The sequence below is a fragment of the Anoplopoma fimbria genome, chromosome 9 (genome assembly GCF_027596085.1).
Source record: "Anoplopoma fimbria isolate UVic2021 breed Golden Eagle Sablefish chromosome 9, Afim_UVic_2022, whole genome shotgun sequence".
Lineage (NCBI taxonomy): Eukaryota > Metazoa > Chordata > Actinopteri > Perciformes > Anoplopomatidae > Anoplopoma > Anoplopoma fimbria.
In genome coordinates this window covers 23,103,224-23,125,440 of record NC_072457.1, presented here as the reverse complement: position 1 = coordinate 23,125,440, position 22,217 = coordinate 23,103,224, and the positions used below count along the sequence as shown (strand labels likewise).

Below are 22,217 nucleotides of genomic sequence, written 5' to 3'. Positions count from 1 at the left end.
AATAGCAACCGCGGTAGGAACAATTGTAAAATGTGGTCAACTAACTAGATAAAAACTTGACTGCTGTCCCTGCAAGACAGAAAATAAAAGCCTCGTCGGTGCTTGAGGGGAAGGATATTCTAATCACGTCCTCTTTCTCTCTCTCTCCTGTCGTTCCCCCTCGCACATGCCTGACCATGAGATAAATAAACCGCCACTGAGCCGTACGATAATAAAGTCTGCCGGCAGTGTTTCAATTCATCTGTGATTAGAGAAAGCAGCAGTGTTTTCATTTTGCCGTGTGCCGTCTTCCCTGCAGATGCAGTGGGGGGGGAAAAAAAGGAGATGTAATGCTCATTTATTCTCATGTAAAGAGTTGGGCAATTACCCTGAAGAGAAAAAGTGGGGGAGGAAAGAATGATCATAATTCGGGATGTATTATGTGTCTGTGCAAAACTAAGGTTTCGATTAAAAATGTGCAAGAGCAAGACAAGAGAAAACAACAGGGTTCGATGGATAAAGCAATAATGAGATATGCAGTGATGACCACAGTGGCCCACATGTAAAACAGCACAGTGCTGCCAAGATGAATGGACTTGAACTAATAGCTTTCCTGGTTTTGAGTTATGTTAACCTAGAAAATAAATGCTGCAAAGGTTAAACTTTCAGATCTTAATGCTTTAACATTTTTGGTTTATGTTTTTGATAAACTTAAAGAGTAACTAAACCCCCAAACCATATTTCTCAACTGAAAACCAATTTATATGTGTATAAAGTGCTGCAGGAATTAGTCCTCTAACCCAGAAATGAGCACTTTGCACTTCCGGTTTCCTTGTCTCAAAGTCAATGGGTTTTTGGTTAGATATATGGAATAAAGTCTGTGGTTAACACACGTTTAAGATACTTAACGTTTTAATGAGTAATTTTGAATTTTTGACGTGTCTTAAGAAGGGCAGTGGCTAAATGAGACTACAAAAACATCATCACGCTGTCTAGTCCGCTTTTCCAGCCTTGTTTTGTATACTGGTGCTCATGCGACCATGGTGTAGTTTGTTTATAGCCTAACATTAGCTTTTCACTTCTGCTTATTTCATTCATGCTTCAGAAATCCTAAAAGTGGTGTTCATTTGTGAGGATCATCTTACTAAACAAAACATGTAGGTATGATAAACCTTTGTTTGCCACAGATCTAATATTCTACAATGATCCAAAATCAAATGGAAAAATCCCAAAACCTTTTTGTTGTTGAGGGAACCGGTACGATGCTAACTTCAATCAGGTCAAAAATATTGACATGTTATTGCAAATTATTTGAATTTTGCATATTGTGTCATAAATAGGCCTCCTATCATGAACGGTAATTTAACAACAATGAAGTGTGGCTAAAGTAACATAGGCACAGCCCAGCAGTTCATGCAGCGATTTTAATGTTCTGTAACTGAAGCATGAATGCATGGTAGAATAAGAAAGCAATTTCAGTCAATTTCAAGTCCACAGAAAAGAGAGAATAGGCTTATTCCACACACACACACACACACACACACACACACACACACACACACACACACACACACACACACACACACACACACACACACACACACACACACACACACACACACACACACACACACGACAGAGAACCAGCCCACGATAGACTCAGCTGGCAGCCTTAGCTGTTAGCTAGCTAAACATTTAAACTGCGTGTGTGTTCCTCTCACTCTGCATGTGTGTGTCTGCATATCTAGTTTGTATTATCTTCTGTTCTGTTTGGAGTAACAGCAACAATTAGAGTTTAGCTTCAATACAAGCTGTCAGCTGTGCTTAAAGTTGAACATTTCTGAAGAACAGCACTTAATGGGGTTTTTTTTCTTACTTTGAAGGGATGTTTTTAAGTTTACAGTGCACAATGTACTGTATTGTCCTAGTTGTACTTTCTTTCCAAGAAGTAGCTAGTATTGTGTTTCATTCTTTGCCGTTTTGGGGCTTCTGCCAATATTACTTTTTTTTTTATTTTTTTTTATTCTAGATTTGTGTTCTCGTGTATTAACTCAGGTGTAGTATTGTGAACTGTTTATTGCTAATACCATACTGTATATGCTGTCACTAACACTGGGTGTCATTTCATGCCATGTGTGGACTTTGTCATTTTTGATTGCGCATTACTTTTAATGTTCTTAGTGCTGATCTACAGCACGATGAAGTCTCTAAGACCACTTGAGTCTCTCAGATTAGATGCTGTTTGTATCTAATACACAGTTCAGGAATCACACAGTCATGACACTCACTTATTTTTTCAAACTCTATGCTTCGTAAATCTTGCATATGTATACATTTTGTATATAAATTTCGCACTGATGATGATGATGATGATTGGTACCGTACCTCTTCCTTGCAACATGCTGCTCTGTAGTATCTGCTCCACCCTGGTGGCCATGTTGGAGACATTCTGAGCGATAGCTTGGATCCTCTCCACCAGGCCGGCTGGTTGAAACCTGCACACACACACACACACACACACACACACACACACACACACACACACACACACACACACACACACACACACACACACACACACACACACACACACACACACACACACACCACAACACATAAACAAAGTGAAGTTGGGATAAAGGCGTGTGGAAATGAGAGGAAATCTCACATTATGGAAACTAAATTTGGCTAAAGAGTATAACTTTCCCAAGCTTTTATCACCCGTTCTTCCTCTACTGATGGTACCACCTCTCTTCAGTCACTGGCTAGTCTCTCCCTCCGTCAGTTATTCCAACCTTTTAGTCGTGTCATTGTTGTCCCTACTTCTTTTTCCCTGTCTCACATATTTCTCCCCCTCCCCTCCCCTTCCTTGCCTCTCCTTCTCTACTTCCCCTACTTTCCCTTTTTACATCTCAACAGATATAGAAGTGTTAGTTGGAGATGCAAATTGTTAGACACTTGGTTGGAGCGTGAAATAGAAAAAGACCTGCGCTGTTAATACCACTTCCTCTGCAGGGCGAGAGACTTCCCATTCACATAATAAGATGGGTGGGAAATGTGTGTATGTGTGTGTGTGTGTGTGTGTGTGTGTGTGTGTGTGTGTGTGTGTGTGTGTGTGTGTGTGTGTGTGTGTGTGTGTGTGTGTGTGAGTTTGTCGAATGTACTGTATGCGTTTCCGTCCGTGTGTGTGCTCATTGTAGTTCTGCATATTTCCGAAGCATCTGACTGCATGATTGCACATCACGCAAAGCCAAGCCTGCGTATCCTCACATAACCATACGGCTGTGCCCATTATGTCCATTCAAATGATTTTATTTCAGTGTGCATTGTGTGTGTGTGTGTGTGTGTGTGTGTGTGTGTGTGTGTGTGTGTGTGTGTGTGTGTGTGTGTGTGTGTGTGTGTGTGTGTGGCTGAGTGTGCCTTCCTGTTTCTCTGTATTGTCCATCAGCAGATGGTATTAACCCTCATTAAAGTCAGAAGATGAAACACAGCTTAATAACAAATCATCAGAGATGATGATCAGAATTATTGATTATGTGTGTGCGTGTGTGTGTGTTGTGTGTGTGTGTGTGTGTGTGTGTGTGTGTGTGTGGGAGTGCGTACAGGATGGAATACAAGGCTTCCTTACTAACTAAATGCCAAGAGAAGCTGCAGGTAAAATGAACTAAAAAAAAACTACAACAAAGAAGTCATCATCCTATAATTCTACTGTAATAATTGCTGCTGTAGTCTTATTATATGAATCATTTATGTCATATACATTGAATGTGTTGTATCTCTGTTATGCTGTTCATTCTGTACACATGACATCTATTGCATTCTGTCCATCCTGGGAGAAGGATCCCTCCTCTGTCGTTCTCCCATAGGTTTCTTCCTTTTTTCTCCCTGTTAAAGGGGTTTTTTAGGGGAGTTTTTCCTGTGCCGATGTGAGGGAAGGACAGAGGATGTCGCATGTGCACAGATTGTAAAGCCCTCTGAGGCAAATTTGTAATTTGTGATTCTGGGCTATACAAAATAAACTGAATTGAATTGAATTGAATTGAATCCTCTAGTAGTGCATATATATTTCAGGGGGAACGGATTCCTCCAAAACAACCCAATCTGCAGGAATGTGACATTTTGACACGATATTGAGTATTTCTGACACATACATTATTTCTGCATGTCAGCCTGCCCATCACACACTAGGGGATCATGGACTTCATTTTCTTTTATCAAATCATACAGCTTTGTTCATTTAGATTCCTGCAAGCCAAAACTTACTTTTTTTTAGTAATTACAATTACTGCCTCACTGTTTTATGCCTCCACCAATCAGTGATGATGCAATTTACATCCATCTCCTTCAAAAATGTAATCACTTTGTCATTTTATCCATTTGGGTGAAATTGTCATAATTACTATACGAATTGCCAAAAAATGTGAGGTCACAGTGACCTTTGACCACTGAATTACCAATGACTGCTGGATGTTTGGCACAAACTGGATGTTTGTGCCAAATTTAAAGAATAACCAACAGGCGTTTACTATGATATAACATTTCTGAGAATGACCGATGGATGGACAACCTGTAAACACAAAGGCATGAAAAGAAAAACGTACCAAAATCCAGGCTGCCATCCATACATTCCCAGTATAAACGGTATTCAGTATTTCATATCTTTATACACATTTAATGTATTTTAAACTTTCAGTTTCTATGTTGTATATATATGATGTCTTTATGTACTGCATGCTTTTATTCTTTTTTGACTGCTGTGCAACCAATTACCCTTTGGGGACAAATAAAGTGAGAGTCAAAGCAAAATGAGACTTCAGCTGAGCATGATACTCCATCCATCCGTTGCAGCAAGCTAAGCAAGGTAGCATATCCGCCTTTCTACCTTGCCTTGTCCTCCAGCTCTTCCTGTGAGATCCCAACACCACATGGGGTACATATTCCTTCGGACAATTGGACATGCCCAGAATACCTCCACAGAATAGTGTCCAAATCACAAGCAAACCACCTTCACAGATCCCCTTTAACATAAAGGACCCAGGCGGCCCAGGCACTCTGCACATACATTCAACCAGTAAGCCAAAATATGTTATTTTTCAGGATTGTTTTTGCATTCTACTACAGAGTTGTAAGATGAATAACTTTCAATTTTTTAATTTTTTGTTAGTGTGGTTATTTAGTGCTACGATTGGCCTTCCTCTCACCTGTTAAAAGACACAAAAGGGAAAATCTCCACAGCGTGAATAAACCTCTCCAAATACCCTCAGCGTGAAAGCACGCTGAAACAGAGTTATCTCAATAAAAAGCATCTGACAGAACTAATTATAATTTCACTTTCCCCATTGCGTGCGAGTGAAGCAAATACAGCATATGCGTTAAAAAGTTATTACCTTATATTGCCTTATAATGAGAGCCAGCATTATATTAGGCTATAAAATGATATCAAAAGTATTATTACATGGAGCATTTCACAGAAGATGAGCAATTACAGCTACTGTGGTACCTAAAAGTTGCAATGTATTTTGCCTGAAGGGCAACGCCTTTGCTCGGTACGCTGAGTAACCCTTGTTACTGTAAAGCTCTCTTTGGGGGAATTTACTGTGACTTTGTAAGTTGGCCTCTATGATACGTGACCTTCTAATCTCACCTCCAACATCTGCTACAATGTGAACTCGTCCCCAGAGATGAACGCAGAGAGAAGTCATAGAAGGAGCGACGAAGGGCAGAGAAATGTATGAAAGGCTGAGAAGGAACAGAGAGGACTGCAGGAGGAGATCCAAAGAGGACGAGGAAAAGAGACAGACAAGAGACAGGTACGGCGCGAGAGTCGAGGAAAACTGGAATAAAATCAGGCGGAAAAATAAAGAGAAGGAGATCAACCATCCTCAGCAAATAGAGCATGAGTACCGGGGGAACCTTTGTGTTAAGAAAGAAGGAAAATAATCAAATAAAGAGATCCTCTGCGCCTTCGTGTGGAAGCCAACAAAACAGCTTGACTGAAACATTAAACGATGATTATGATCAAAGAATACAAGGATATACATATTTGATGGCCCACAGTTGCGTGCTACTTGCAATGAAGCTTCCTCCCCTTTTGATGAATGTAGACAGTTGGCTCTTTTACAAATGAGGGGAACAAAACAGAAATGAGGAAGAGCAAAGAAGAGACAAAACGAGGGGAAAGTATAGGGGGGAGCTAATACGACAAGAGGAAATCCACTGACGGATGCCGGGGAGAAGTAGAACAACTCTGAGGGGAGGAAAGTGAGAGAGAGGCGGTAAGAGAAAATCAATGATAACTACAGGAAGAATTTCTAAGGATACAAAAAAATGTGTTCTTGTGCTCTCCTTATCTCTTTCTCCCTCCCTCCCTCCCTCTCGATCTAATGAGCTCATCCTCTTAAGGGGGAGAGGACAGTTCTGACAGCATCCCATCAACCAAAGCTGTCTAGGGCAAGTGATGCATGTGAGAAGGCGTGGGCTTGCGGGTTTGTGTGGGTTTTTTTTGCCACCGTCCAGACTTATTCCCCCTGTGGCGTGTTAAAACATCACACTAGACCGCTTTTTTTTTTTCACATTCACAAATGCCAACAGATGTGCATGAATGCACGCAGACGCTCACTCGCCACATCTGTTGTTTCATGAGAAGGGAGATGTACAACAACATTATTTAGCATTTAAAGTGAAACAGCGCACTGACAAATATTAACCTCAATATATATATATATATAAATATAAGTTATAAATTAAAATAATTGACTGAACTGTGATGAAACACATCAATGCTGGTGTAAATATAGACATTTCTAACCAGATGTATAAAAATCAGCACCTCATGGTTGAAAAAGGCTCAAAACATAAAGTAATTCCACCATTTTTTCATGCTAATTTTACAGTAGATACAGATAAATGAGCACAACAGCGGTCAGGTGGCCAGTGGCAGCGCTGTTTTCTCTGCTCCCAACTGCTAAGGGACTACAGACGGGAAGAGATCAGAGGTGGCGAATTACTACAACCGCAGAGATACTACAACTGCAACGGTGGGTCCCCGAAACTGGCGCCTGATCTCCTCCTGGCGAAGTAGTTTCTCAGTGGCGGGGAATGAGTTTGAAGGGACTGCGGGATATAACTATTTTGTTCATTTGTGGTCTAATAAACAGTAAATGTATTAAATTCAGTGCCCCATGCCATATTGCTATCTTTCAAGATACTGTAGCTGTCATATTTGTCGAGGCTGTGCCAAGGCTCGCGAAATACAGCATTGGGCATTGTTTCATCTCTTAGCCTCCAGCTCATGTATTTATTAATTTTTTTCAAAATGATGCAGCGGATGGACTCCGACCTGGGGGGTGAAGTTACAAGTTTAAGAATCTCCTTTGCTTCGCTGTGTTCTTCCAGCAAAAGTGCAGTATGACAGTGACCTGAGTACTGTTGAAAAGAAGGACGCCTGAAATAAAGGTTGCTACTGACGGAGCTTCGATGGGTGCTTAAGGAGGAGCAATAGGTGAAGCCAAGCCAGGGCAGTGATCTTCAGAGAGCGTACGCCTCGGGGGGAGACTTACCAATCTCTACTCTCATCAGCTGTACAGCAAAAATGGAGAGAAACAACTCTGCATTCTCTCCCCCCCCCCCCTCTCTCGTTTTCTCAGGCTCCCCTCCCTCTCTCCATTTTCTGCTCTAACGAGTGGCTGCCCCGTGGGCGAATCACAGGCCGGGGCCTCAGACATCAAGTCCCATTCGCCGCTACACGGGAGTGTGTCAGCACCAATGAAGCTCAAACAGAGATGAGACTCCCGCCCAGTGTGTGTGCGTGTGTGTGTGTGTGTGTGTGTGTGCGTATCTTTCTGTGAATATGTGCCTGACTGGCCTGGATTTTGGATATATTTTTCTAAAGCTCTCTCTTCCCATTTGCTTCCCCCCCCACGTGGTAAATCATACTTTACCACGTCATTCATATTTCTCACACTACCCTCTCTGACTCTGTGTCTAGTATTTACCTGTAAGAGTGCAAGAGGAGGATGAAGAGTCAGGTTAGTAAAGAAAAGGAGAGGAGAGGCAGAGAGACAGAGACAGGAAGACAGGGGAATCGAGTGATGGAATGGAAATCATTGGATGTGTGTGTGTGTGTGTGTGTGTGTGTGTGTGTGTGTGTGTGTGTGTGTGTGTGTGTGTGTGTGTGTGTGTGTGTGTGTGTGTGTGTGTGTGTGTGTGTGTGTGTGTGTGTGTGTGTGTAATCCTGCAGGCTTTGTCCTCGGTCAGGGGTCTGTGCCTTGGGCTCATGCCCAGACTGGTTTTAACAAGTGTTACTTTTAGTGAACTAATACATGGACACACAGACACAGACACACACACACGCTCGTTATACACATATTATTCTCCTTCTTCACCGGGGAGCTATCAAAGCAACATCATCAATACAAAAAGTGTGTGTGTGGGCGTGTTTGTTGGTGGCCATCGGTTTGCTGAGTCGATATCCTTTTCATTTTGGATTCCAGAATTAAAACTTTTACTCCAGCTATTGAAGCGGCTTCGCTCTGAGGATCCATTCAGCCCAAACCCAACAACAACGTACTCAGAAAAAGAAAATGGATTTTTTCTTTTGTTTTGCTCTGATTTTGTGATTTTGTTTTGTTCACAGAGCGCCGCTCTCGAAGATAACGACTTTCAAGTAGAACTCGTCTGAGCATTAAACAAAGGGATGTGAACTTCATGTAGCAGAAATTGATGCGATACATCTCTGAGCTCGGAGGAAGTTTGCCTTGGCTCGCTGAGTGATGTTTGGTCTCTGTGGGGAGTGTGATGTTTATAACCCATCATGGTTTGCATCAATTTGTACAAAGCATAATTTTTACACGAGCTGCCATGTGTTGACGCTTTCAAAGCTCGATCTAAAAGTAGCAGAGAAAAATAATTCATCATTCCACCGAATCAGAACGTAAACAAAGCAAAACAGTTGTGAAAATTAGCAACATGAAGCTGAATGTAGGTGTTTCAGGTTCATTTTGTTGGTGTGATCACAGATTCTGTAACAACCAAAACACTCCATGTTGCTTCATGTTGGTCATTCTTACAGATGTAGAGAAAGGGAACGTTGCAGTTTATGGAAATATAACATTTTACAAATACTATAATAATGTTCTTGACAAATAAAGATTAACATTTTGTGAAAAATTGACCTTAACTTTGAAGTTACTAAATCAGCATTGCTATGTCTGCTACGAATGTGAGTAATAGGTTGAATGCCGGTTGTGTGTAATGGGGCATTTAGCCAAGCTGGAGGCTCTGCTGCCGGGGATTAAGCCCCCGGCCTCTGCAGCGGTAGCTCCTCCTGTGCCACTCAGGCTCCACCAACTAAACCCTATTAGGATTCTATTTTGATCGTTCACGCTATATTTCACCCTCGCAAGACCAGCTCTGCTATTAAAACATGCAGAGCTATTCATTGAATATGAAAATTAAACTCGTTAAGGCTACTGCAAACTCTGTCAATTGACATCTTAAATAATCTAGAAGGCGCCGTTCACTTGCATGTCGTTACCATGGAGATTTTCCATCTCTAACTTCCATCCCACGAGACGTGAACTCTGCAGAAAGTGCACTGGTATTTTTGGATGATAATTTAAAAACAATTATCACTCATTATGGTTTGTTTAAGAATACCATGCAGTATGCTATGCCCCTTATGGTGTAATTATCATGATTATGTGATAGTCTACTCCTAGTAAGTAGCTTTTCCACTTATTTAAAGAGACAGTGAACTATATCTGTCTGTTATTTATCATTTACATTACATTACATTACAGTCATTTAGCAGACGCTTTTATCCAAAGCGACTTACAGGAAGTGTATTCAACATAGGTATTCAATGTTGTAGGTTGACAGCATAGTCACTCAGGGCAAACAGATCATTAACTATATTTAAAACATGATAGTGACACAGCATTGATTTCAGCTCTTGGGTTTGACCCTTATTAACCTCATCACCGTAGTCCTCAATCCACCAAGACCGCCCCCTTCAAGGCAATAACTAGAAATTGATTTCCGCTACAGTAACACACTCACGTACCATCCTGCCTAGAGTCCCTGACAGTAGAGTCCTTTAGCAGGACACTTCTCCCCAGTCTTGCCCCAAAGAGTTGAACGTCTTCCCCCACATTAAACAGCCCATTACTAGACATTGATTGCAGTTAACACCAACGTCAGACCGTATTAATCGCTCCATCCTTCCCGCTCCAGTGCCGCCGCGCAAATCTGAACCTGAGCGCTTATCCGGGATCATTTAACAAGGTTTCGAAGAAGTGAGGGGGGGGGGGGTTCTGTCAGTGTGTATCACATCACCCCTCCAGACCTGCGCCGAGTTTAGTCAGTCTGTTTGAAAATGAAAGTCGAGAAAGTGGCGTAAGAGCGGAGGGGGTCATTGGATAGAAAAGACAAATTGGATGTTTGGGTACAAAACGGGAGCGATTCAGAGGAGTCGTTTGATAAAAGCAGTCGCGGCAAGGTCAGACAAGACTCGTCTGTTTGCGGCAGTGATTTTAAGGTAATAGGCATCAATTTCCTCAGGCGGCCGTAAGAGAGGAAAAAAATGAGCGTGAGGATCATAGGGAAATACAATAACCCGAGGAGTAAAAAGAAAAGTGGAGATAGAGGACAAGACTACAGTAGAGATAGAGAGGTGATGTGCAGTATGAATGACAATGAGGAATATATATCAATATGATGGTGGCATTATGTTGCATGACATGCCATAAAGGATAAGTAATCTTACAAAGCGCCGCCAGCTGCTCCCTGTATTTATCTGATATGACTAAAGAAACTCCAGATAGGGTATCATTAAAGCGTTATCTCTGTTATTATTATACTTTTCCATTTACAAAGGGACAGAATCATGCTAACACTATTACAGCCATAATATGCTTGTTTTTCTCTGAGGATTGTATATATTTAATACTAAATACTTTAAGCAAAGCGAGGTAAGTGAATCTGAATTCAAGTGCATTTTTAAATTACGACTGAATATGATTTTTTTTTTTTTCATAGGATTTAGGATGAAGTTCTAGTGCAAATAGCAAAGTGAGACATCTACATTGTTGGCCTGTCTTTTTGCTGCCGTCTCAACCCATTACACACAACTTGATTGGAAGATGCCTTTATCCGCAAAGTGAAAGCTTTGTTTTGGAAAGAAAGTCACTTTTTTGCAGCGTAATATTTGTGTTCTGTGTGAAAGTACTCATGACAAAAACAACAGTTCAAAAATGTAAACTAACATTCAAATGAAAAAAACGCACCCGGGGCTTGAATGAGAAAATTAAGGTAGAAAAAGAATGATGTGAATTGTCAGTCGTGCACATGCCAAACATTTACTATGCCAAATTTGAAGCCTTGCCAATTATGTAAAATATTGCCTAATCACTTCACTATCACAACTGATTTTTGCAATTTGGTAAACATCAATGTGTTGTTAACAGATGAAGACCGGACTACACTTCAGAATTCATTTAGTTTCTAAACCACTGAAGAAAGTCTTCAAATATTTTTGGGGTGAGTCTCGCTACAACCTGTTACATCTGCGGAGACTGATTGCTATAAATAGAATGTTGGTGATTACCAAAACCAGTTAGACACAGTATCAAACTGTGAAATGGGAACGCGTACCTGTTGATAGCAGAGCTGAGCTCATCCAGGCGCCGTGCGTCAGTGCTGGTGGTGTTGTCCAGTTTGGACAGGCTGTCCATCCTCTTCAGAATCACCTCCAGCATGTCACTGATCTTCCTCAGCACACCACGGGACTCTACGCCTCCCAGCACTGCAGAGTGGAGACACAAACATGGGAGGAGAGAGGGTGGATGAATGAGAAGCTGGACAGCGGAGCACATAACAAACTAGCAGAACAGCATGCACATTAATCACAAAGCCTGCAGCTCTTCTGGCTCGCCGTGCTGCAGTTGTTTTTTGGCCGTGCTCTTGTTTTGGACAACTTGTCTGTGTGCACTTCACTGTTATGCAGATCAAAAGCGAAATTCCCTTCTGTTTCGCGCCAAACCAGATGCGAGATGCAGAAGGTTGTGGGAAAACACTCACAATCCAACTTCCTTCTGTGATGACTACCATTGTTCTGCTAACTCAAGAAATGAAATGAAGAAAAAAATGGACAAATCCTCTTAAATGAATTAACCCCCCAGAGTCAGGCTGTAATTTCTTAAACTTCCCTCAGGCCTGTATCTGTTCTCGTCACTATCCCAATTTTCTTTTTTTCAATTAATAAAAAAAACCTCATGTCTCTGATATGGCAGTTTTTGGGCGCATGTAAAACATCTGTTCACAGCTCTACATTAAACATTCCGTGAGTGACACACACAGGAAAAAAAGACCATTTTGTGTAGGAGAAAGACAAACCCTACCATTATACTTGTTTAACCTCATAAGAACATCCCTTCTTCACTTGAGCCTGTCCATAATTCCTCATCTTCAAGTCCACAAGTCAACAGAGTGATTATCTCCATCTTTAACCCGTATATCTAAAGCTTGATTTCTCATTTCCTCTGCCTACAGCGACACACTTCACCCAGCGCTGCATTCTGATCTCTTGTCGTAAACCGGCTTTTGTTCAGGCCAGACCACACAACCTGGAATCTGATGCCTGAATACGGGCTTACCTTTATATCCTTTGATACCCTTTGATATGAGAATTACTTCAAGCAAGACTATGAGTTATGAAAAGCCAGGAACTAATTACGCCAAGACTTTTTTTCCCCTTGCCTCTCTTTAAGCCATGTCTGGGTGATGGCCATTACCTTTCTTTTCTTTTCACCCAGCACAGCAGTGAGTGCTGTGTATGTAGGTGTGTGTGTGTGTGGAAAGACATAAATACATCATTGACCACCAAAAATGAAAAGTGAGTCTCTGACACATATGTGCAGACAGTGAGGAAGACTGGTAGAATATACTCTGACTGGATAAAAGGTGTACAAGACCTCATTAGGATAATTACACCGGCGCTGCCAGGGTCAGAGTGTCAGAGAATTCATAATGGCCCAGGACGAGGGAGGTGGCTGAAAGGTGGACACACAGGAAAACCTTCTCATTTAATGTCTTTGCAGAACTTATATCTCCTACATACGTCTAACTCGTCTTTTTTTAAGTGCTGGCAGAAATAAGCAACAGGAGAATCTTACGATTTAACAATCGCTGGTGATAATGAGCGCGAAAGAACATTGTGGCTCAGGTAGTGACAAATAGCTTGCTTCATTCTTTTATTATCCCTCCTTCAGCACAAATACAGTATAAAGCCACAAAGCAGATGTAGTGAAAGGTGCTTGTTCTGTCAAGCATCAGAATGACCCATCACAGTAACTGTATGTAACATGACATGAGAATGATGGGAAAACATCTGTGATAACATACTTGTCTATTACATCACCATGTTTTTCTACACCTTTACACCCTAAAAACACATTTTTCAACTCTTACTATGAGCGAAGGGGTCTCATGTGAACACACATGTAAATTAGAAAGTTTTACTCTATATAAAAATATCTGTCTTTTTTTTATTTCTGCGTCATAAGAAACTGAATTGAATGAAGATTTCTCTGTGCATGCCTTTTAGTGCATGCGAGCGTGCCCAACTGGCTAGCTCACGCCAGCTCTGCACTGCGCTCATACGTTACAGCTGATAACGCCGTCCAAACCGGCGTTTCACCGACCACCCGTTTCCCCTTCAGGTAAACACTGTTAACTCTGTCAGCGCTGTTGCCGTTGTTTGCACTGTTAGCAATGATAGCTTCAAGCTGCCGGCTAAGCTTCCGCCATGTCACCGCTGAGAGGCAATCAAAATGCAATATTTATACAGTATATATGCAAATTCAATAAGTAGGTGAACACAAACGCTGGAAATGCAAAGACTAAAATGCAAATGGCTTTTGGCTGACAAACAAGCCACATGAGGTGTTCAAGACTTCAAATTCAGAAGGAAGGGAATGCTTGATAATGTGTGTTTTGGTGATGGAAATGTAATTTCAGTGTGTACACTGTGGATGCATCTCAATGTCAGTAATGTAAGTTTACCCAGGTGTATAATAAATCCATATATGGTCGCACATTATAGGTAAATAGGGTCTGAGGGAATCACTTCCACTTAAATTTGATGCCGTCAAAACTTTTTCACATATTGCAGTAAATGGTCTGGGACATAAGGGACACACAGGTCAGAGTGTATTCTCCTAGCCTCCCATCAGAAGACTTGGCAGGGCCCATATTGACACTGCAAACACCTGGATTACTCCGTCCGACCACTCTGTCAAACCCCGTGTCTGCTGCTTGACAGGTAATTACAGCCAATGGGCTCCGGTGCCTAACGGCTCCGATGCAAGGTCATTGTCTGCCTCGGTCTCCTCTAACAGCCGAATCCTAAGTTCAGTGAGTTATCTCTTCAGCGACAGTTGTATTTGTCTCAGACTGGCAGTGTCATGTCCTTTGCCCATGATGGATCGGCGTGTCAGAGTTTGCCGGTGGGTCGCTCTGATGACATCTTTGTGATAATGGATATCATCCATGTTGTAGGAGCAAGCAAATTGAAGCAATGGTAATGCTGAGAAAATGCTAAATTATATTATTAGGGGTGAACAAATACCGGCATTGTTTGATATTCAGCATTTCTCCCAGAAATGATGGTCTTGGCAAAACCTCTCAAAAAGCATTTGGATGATCCAAAATACCCAACAGCACACCATTACATTAAAGTTTCTTTATTTTGCAAAAATCATGTAGAACTTGGATACTGTTTTAATTTGGCTGGTCCTCTTTGTACTTCACTGCTTATAAATATCTGATAAGTAGAATAAGAAAAAAATCACCTAAGTAATAACATAACACAGCCCTTGCTGATAGATAACAGCCACAAACTGTGATGTTCAGCAGTGCTGCAAAGGGGTGAAATGAGAGTCAAGGGATCGAAAAGTTAATGAATAGATCTTTGTTCCAATGGTCTAATGTATCAAATATAACTTCAAGTCAGGGGGCTAATTGTTCCCTGTGACTCTTTGTTTCCTGATGAATGTCTGTGTCAAAAATGAAGCCACAGAAGCCGCACTCCCATGGATTGCAAATGACCGACTGTAATAAATGAGCTCTATCTTTGAAAAGCTGATCCTAGTTGCGATTTCATTGGGTAACTTGATGAAAGAAAGCTGGAAATCACTTTAATGTGTTCGACTGTGGTGACCAAACACCAATTCAAAGGACAAGCGACAATATTCCCAATAGCTTGCTTAAATGATATCATTACTTAGGAAATTATCTTATCTGCAGTCATCAGATCTGCCTCACTCAGATCTCACTGGTGTAATTTATTGGCAGTTGAAGGACACTTTGTCCACAGATACTGTATTTGATGGACTCAAACGGAAATAACCTTTAAACAACAGATGAGGTAGTTTGACTTGCTCCATCTCAAAGGGCAGAGAAGTCAAAAACCGGGAGCACCTGGAAAAACACTGATAACAGAAATACACAAATCAAGATATGAATGAAAAAGCCAAGTAACAACCAATTTCTCCCTCATTCTGATCAGTCTTCTATGGTAGTTAACGTCCTTCACTGTCGCCATTGTTTAGGCGATGTATTGACAAGTTCTAACTGTTCAATCCAATAAAAAGAGTCAGGAAAACCTTGCATGGCAAAGAATCTGCTCTCAGGGGATGTTGAATTCATTCCATTGTTAATCACCGCAACCCATTTTGATGCAGCACAATAGCTTCGAAATATATTTAACTGGTCTTGAACCAGCACAATTTACTGAAACGCAAAAGAGCCAAAGGTCACAGGGTTGAGATAAAAGGGACCAAAGTGGATTAAGGAGGTTTCTGACCTGCAGCAATAATTAATACTTAAATTCTGTGAGGCAAGCAAGTCTGAGAATTGGTGTCTAATTTGCATAACTCCACTTAAAGCACCTCTGATCTTGCAACAGACCAAAGGAGTGAAACTGACCAAAGACTACAGTGTAAAAGGAACCAAGCCAGTTGTTAGATCCATCCAGAGAAGAGTTCCCTGATGGCCCATTATAGTTATTGCCCAGAGCCCATGGTGTTATCCCTGCTCTCAGCTTCTGTTCAACCTAGCAAAATCCAATCCAGCCTCTGCAAACATTTTAAAGTACACTTGGAAGATTACAATTGCAAATGCGATCATAAGCATGAATGATGAATATTCCATTACTTGTGAGAAAGGTGGCTAGTTCACCTGCACTATAACACACTGAGGTTTTATAAAAGCAAATTTAAAAGTGCGAGTTGAATCAGCTCTTAATAGTGATGGTTGCCTCAAGGTCTAAAATGCCACATTTGGCAAGTTTGAGGAAAAATAATCTGGCCAAAGGCGTCATGAAACGGAGTGATGGAAAGAACGGTGTGTCGTAGTCAACCGCATTTGAGAATCTCGCCAATTATAAACACATTGTTAACGACAGCCTTCATGTTGAATTTGTTCACCTCAAACCGTGCATGCATGTGTTTGATAAAAGCTGGTTGATGCGTCACTGCCCTGCAGTTCTAATTATGCTGCAGTGGCACTTTCGATCCCAATAGAATTAAAAAAATGAAGAGTGTTGATTTTGAAACTGACTCCGAATAACCAAATATTTACTTTAAAATGAATTGTGCTGCAGGTTATTTACTATGCATGAAGGAATAATTATCGAGAGATCAAACAAAAGTGTTTTGTTTTTTTGCGGGGGGGGGGGGCCTTCAGTCATGGATCGTATTCGATTTGCTGCACTGTCTGAGTGGCTACCTGTTTGTGTTTGTGTAAGATAAATGCAGACTTAAGATTCAATGAGAGAGTCAGAGCAGTGCGCTAACGGGACAAAGCTGCCGGCATTCTATTTCATGCCATGTTTGGCTTCCCCCACTGGCATGCGGGGGAATAAATCAAATCACACACACAAATAAACACACACACAGTGGCGTTCTTTATCCACCATACTGGACTGAATATTTAGTGTCACGCTACATCATATTTCTCCTGAGGACTGAAATGCGTGAAGCGCGAACATAATTCTTGTTAGTGTCTCCAAACAGACTACTGAAAACTGAGAGGGAGGCTGTTTGTGTACTGTATGCATGTGTGTGTGTGTGTGTTTATTGTATCTACTGTCCAGTGACTCTCAAAGTAAGGGTCCTTGGCACTTTGCCAGGGAGTCTGTGAATGGTATTCAGATGAATTTCTTTAAATTCTGAAAATAATTCTCATTTATGTATAGTATTGTTTTAATACATTTCTCTTGTGTTGTTTTTTTCACATAACTGAGACTATAGAAGTATAAAAAAAAATAGGCCAGATCAAAGTATTCCATGTGACATGCATGATGGGGTCCTCCATATATTCTCTATCTTTAAGGGGTCCTTGGCTGAAAAAAACTCTGCTCTAGTCTACACAGTGGGAACAACTAGCCCAACACTAGTGATTGGATATTGCACAGCCAAATCCAGTTTCACTAACAATACCAGTGTTAATCTTTTACTGGTCAACCCCGGTTATATCAATAACATCTTTTTATTTGTATTGCCAAAAATAATGCCAAATATCCATTCCAGTTTTTCCCCTATATTTATTCTGCAGTGTCACACCCCCGTTGGTCCATAAACGAGACAGGTGTTGGTGTTTAGCTCACTTGTCTGTCTTAACAGCAGGACAGTCGAGTTTCTAAACTGCTTAATTCAGGCGAACAAGTGAAGTGGAGATAACATTATTGGTACTGGTTACAAAAAAGGCTCGATAGTGAACTCTCGTCAGGTGTTTTTGTGTTTTTAGCTGAGCTAGACCTGAGAATATTCCATTAAAGGTGCACAGTGTATTCCTTAGCCACAGATTCCAAAGATATAGGGGTCAGTAGTTACAGCCATTAGTTCTATTACAAAGCCAACTTGATTTGACTTGTCTTTCAAACTTGTTGAGCTTAAATACATATAATGTTGTCACCGGAAAAAAAACATATTCTCACCAGCCATACTACTGTAAAAATAATAATAAAAGAAGTCTTCTTCTACATGCACGTACATAAGATTTAGTAGTGTAACGGACCATTGTTGATCCCTCATCCGTACGGATCCCCACTAACGGTTCGGTACGCATGTTAACCTCGGATTAATTACAGTTTAACGTTCACCATCAGAGTGTGAAATTAAGCTTTACTGACGATCGTTATCCGCCAATACTCAGTAAAATATGCGATCAGGACATCAGCATTCATGCTTTCTGTTTGCCGATCTCTGACAATGTTACATTGTAAACAACCAATCTGTGTTTAAATTGACCGGACTGAAGAAGGTTCCACTCAGTCATATTATTATGTGTTCAGGCTATGTTCAGTGAAATTGAGTATTGGGGGAAGGTAAATTATAACATTATCATGAGGTGTTTAAATGTGATCTTGTAAAATCTAGTGTTGGTGAGAAACTTGAATAAATCCAGTTGTTTGGAAGGAGATGTTTTCACAGCAATAATTGTCTGAGCAGAAAATATATATTTTATTTCCTTATCATTTAAATTGTGTGTTTCATGAGGAAAAAAAACACCTTAAATTACTATAACAAAGTTAATGGATAACATTTAGAATTTTTGCTGTTTTACAAAGTTCAGAGCAGTTGAAAGGATTTTTGGGATCTTGGCAAAAAATGTAATAGTCTGGAGCCTTGTAGACCAGCTCCTAGAATCAAACAACAAAGGGTTTCTGCCAATCATCAATGATCGGCAACAAAATAACATAATCAAGGATCTCTCAAAGATATATTTGCTCCATTTTCTCTTTTGTGCCGATCAGATCTGTGATCTGATCCATGATACGATCCGAACCATGAGTTTCATGATCCATTTCACCACTAATAAGATTTGATGTCATCACCCTAAAAATAGTAAAAAATAAGATTTATTGCAATTGTGGTTATATAAATGTGATTTATGGTGCTGTCGGATTGCTAGACCGCACCGTTGGTACAGATGCATGCCTCCATTTGTGTGTGCATCGAGCAGTAGAAGATGTTGTTTTAGAAAGGCTAACAAATATGGATTGTTGCTGAATATATTTTTGACATAAGAGCGTGTTGTGAATTTTGGAAATGTTATCATTTTGTCAATAAATGTTAACTTTCTGACTGCTGACGGAGCACTGCATCGCTTGCTGTGTGCGTGTTTGAGAGAGAGTAAACGAAAGAGTGGTAGAGAGTTTCTGTTCTAACGCCTATATTAGTGAAGCTTTATACTTTTGGGTAGAGCCCTAGTTATGGATATGATTTAGACTGTGATATGAAAGATAAGATAATAATATTAAACGGCACATGATGTAGTATAGTTATACCACGCAACAGACTCAAAGACACTTAAAAGTAATGTTACATATTTAAAATACAAAGTTAACACTCTTTTATGAATTGCAGAAAGATTAGCCTGAATAAAGATCATTTTATTTCAAAGATCTCTCACACATTGAGCCGCTGTCCCCTAGGGTTTGGATGTTATGAAAATAGAACAGAACATCAACCCTTACTGGAAAAATGGGTTCCCAGTAATTTCCCAGTAACTATTTGTGAAAAAGGCTTATGACTATAAGGCATGTAATGTGTGCAGGGTGGAATACAATGAATTCCTCCATTATGGTTTAATGCAGGGCAAAAAGAAGGCTCTAAAGTGGTGGGGTTCCTTCCATCAAAAGTGTGATTGCGCCCAGCGGTGCCTGTGTGATTATGTGTGTATGTGTATGTGTGTGTGTGTGTGTGTGTGTGTGTGTGTGTGTGTGTGTGTGTGTGTGTGTGTGTGTGTTTATGTTTGTAAAAAGAATAGAGGTCACAGAGAGGGCACTCTACAGCTGGGCGAATGGGATTTTGCTCTGCTTCTTTGTGAATAACTGCACAAATTATGAAGGCAAAATATCAACCATAATATGAAAACATATTAGTGTATAGAGGTGTTTAGATGTTCAAAGCCACTAAACAGTTCAATATAGACAGTCTACAGCTACCGATCAAGTGTGGCGTGATACCATAAAATAGCATTTTAAAAAAATGATAAAATCTGATCTGGAAAAACTCAGCTGAAAGAAGTGAGAAATGAGTATTCACCTGCAGCAGAGTTATGGGGCTTTGATAACACTTCCTTGTCTCGACATATCATGGGCGATGGAGATCCGTCATTGAAAATGAAAAATGTCTTGAAGCAAACTCTCTATCATTTGATACGTGGTGGGTTTGTGGGACAGCTGTGAACTATAATCCTCAGAGTCAGCCAATTATTTGTGCATGCATGTGTTGATAGCATGTACGTGCGAGTGTGTCTTTACGATCGTCTCTTTAAGCATGGTACACTGTAACACACGTGCATCTGTGTGCAAAAGGGAATCGTGTGAGCCAGAATAAGATGGTGTTCTGATTGGCTGGAGGGAGGTTTTGCATATTCATGAGAAAAAAATCATTTGTTGTTTGATGAATGCTGACAGAAGGATCCTGCTGGATATGAGTTGACACAGCTTAATTAAATGGAGACCCATGTCATTTTGTCAAAGGAGCACACACACAGAAAAACACACACACACACACACACACACACACACACACACACACACACACACACACACACACACACACACACACACACACAATGGCAAACGGTACTGAAAGCTACATAAACAGAAAAACCCACCCCCTAAAATTGTGACATAAATTAATGATATTACATCCCAGTAGATCAAATCTGAACGCAGGGCTTCCAGCTGGGGCTCCGAAATCACTATTGGCTCTGTGGTGGGTCCTGTCATTCACTGTCACCTCCAGGATTTGTTCGCAACGACATTATCATCACAATCTGTCTTGGCTCCTCGATAAAAAGAGAGGCTTGTTCAAAATCACTAAAACTGAGCTGTGAGACACAAACAAAACACCCACATAACTAGAAAAGTCCAATCAGAGGAGTGCAGACGCCAGGTGTATTTGCATCGACCTGCTGTATTGTTTGTTTGAAAGAATACAATTAACAACTGTCTAAGACAGCTTAAGGAGTTGAAAAACATACTGCATTTAAACTCAAAAACAAGCAGCGACATATGAAGGCAATTTGCTCAAAGTGCTATCATAAGACACGTCATGCAATCTCACCAAAATCAGAATTAAACTCTCTAAGCTATCTGCCATCTGTACAGCTGTGTGCGTACTTGGAGTTCCATTAGCGGTTAGCCCAACACAGCGTTCAAAACAATATAAGTGATCCGCAGAGCAGCAGCCGAGGGGTACTCAGCAGTGAGTATACTGGTAGTTCCGCTAACTGTTAGCCAAACGCAGCGCAACAACTGTTATCCCCCAACTGTGGGCGCAGAGTAGCAGATGGTGGGTGTCGGATATACGCACTCAGCTGTGTTATCACTAGTGTCCCCGGTTAAGAGTAGTGAGTGAGGAGTCAGCAGGCAGTCTATGGCAGTATCAAACAAGCAATAAAATGTATTTTGAAAAGGTGTGAGTCACCGCAACCACGAGAGGTCCTTGAGCAGGCGGCCATAACTGCTGAGGCATAATGCGAGATTAGGCGTGGACAGACACAGAGGTGCACGCTCACTCGCAGACACAGGCACAGGCACGCATGCAAACTATTGCACGACCCTCCTGGCGGAAATAATATCCTTGAGTTCATGCACACACACACAAATAATATCCTTGAGTTCATGCACACACACACACACACACACACACACACACACACACACACACACACACACACACACACACACACACACACACACACACACACACACACACACACGTATACCTCTGCATATTCCCCCATCTCTTCCTCACTTCTCCCCGACTCCATCTTTCCACTTCTCGCTTGTCATCCTCCTAAAGCCCCGTTCTTACACCTTCCCCTAATTCTTCATCCTCCCCCTCTGCTTCACCCTCCCACTCACCCTCAAAGGAAATAACATAACAGTAAAACCGCTCTCTCACCCCGCGGCCAGACAAACAGACAGACAGACAGACAGACAGACAGACAGACAGACAAACAGACAGATAAACAGACAGACAGACAGACAGATAAACAGACAGACAGACAGACAGATAAACAGACAGAGAGACAGACAGACAGACAGACAGATAAACAGACAGACAGACAGACAGACAGACAGACAGACAGACAGACAGACAGACACAGACAGATAAACAGACAGACAGATAAACAGACAGACAGACAGACAGACAGACAGA

General features: G+C 41.1%; 1 protein-coding gene across 1 annotated transcript in view; it reads right to left on the bottom strand.

Annotated features, from left to right (window-relative positions):
* The window catches only part of LOC129096245 (alpha-1,6-mannosylglycoprotein 6-beta-N-acetylglucosaminyltransferase B-like), a 108,928-nt gene that overhangs the window by 58,244 nt on the left and 28,467 nt on the right, over positions 1-22,217 (bottom strand). Inside the window, exons 3-4 of the mRNA XM_054604971.1 lie at positions 11,632-11,782; positions 2,365-2,474 (exon numbers count right to left, since the gene is read on the bottom strand). Of these exons, the coding sequence (XP_054460946.1) occupies positions 2,365-2,474; positions 11,632-11,782 (261 nt within the window). The remainder of the gene's footprint in view (positions 1-2,364; positions 2,475-11,631; positions 11,783-22,217) is intronic.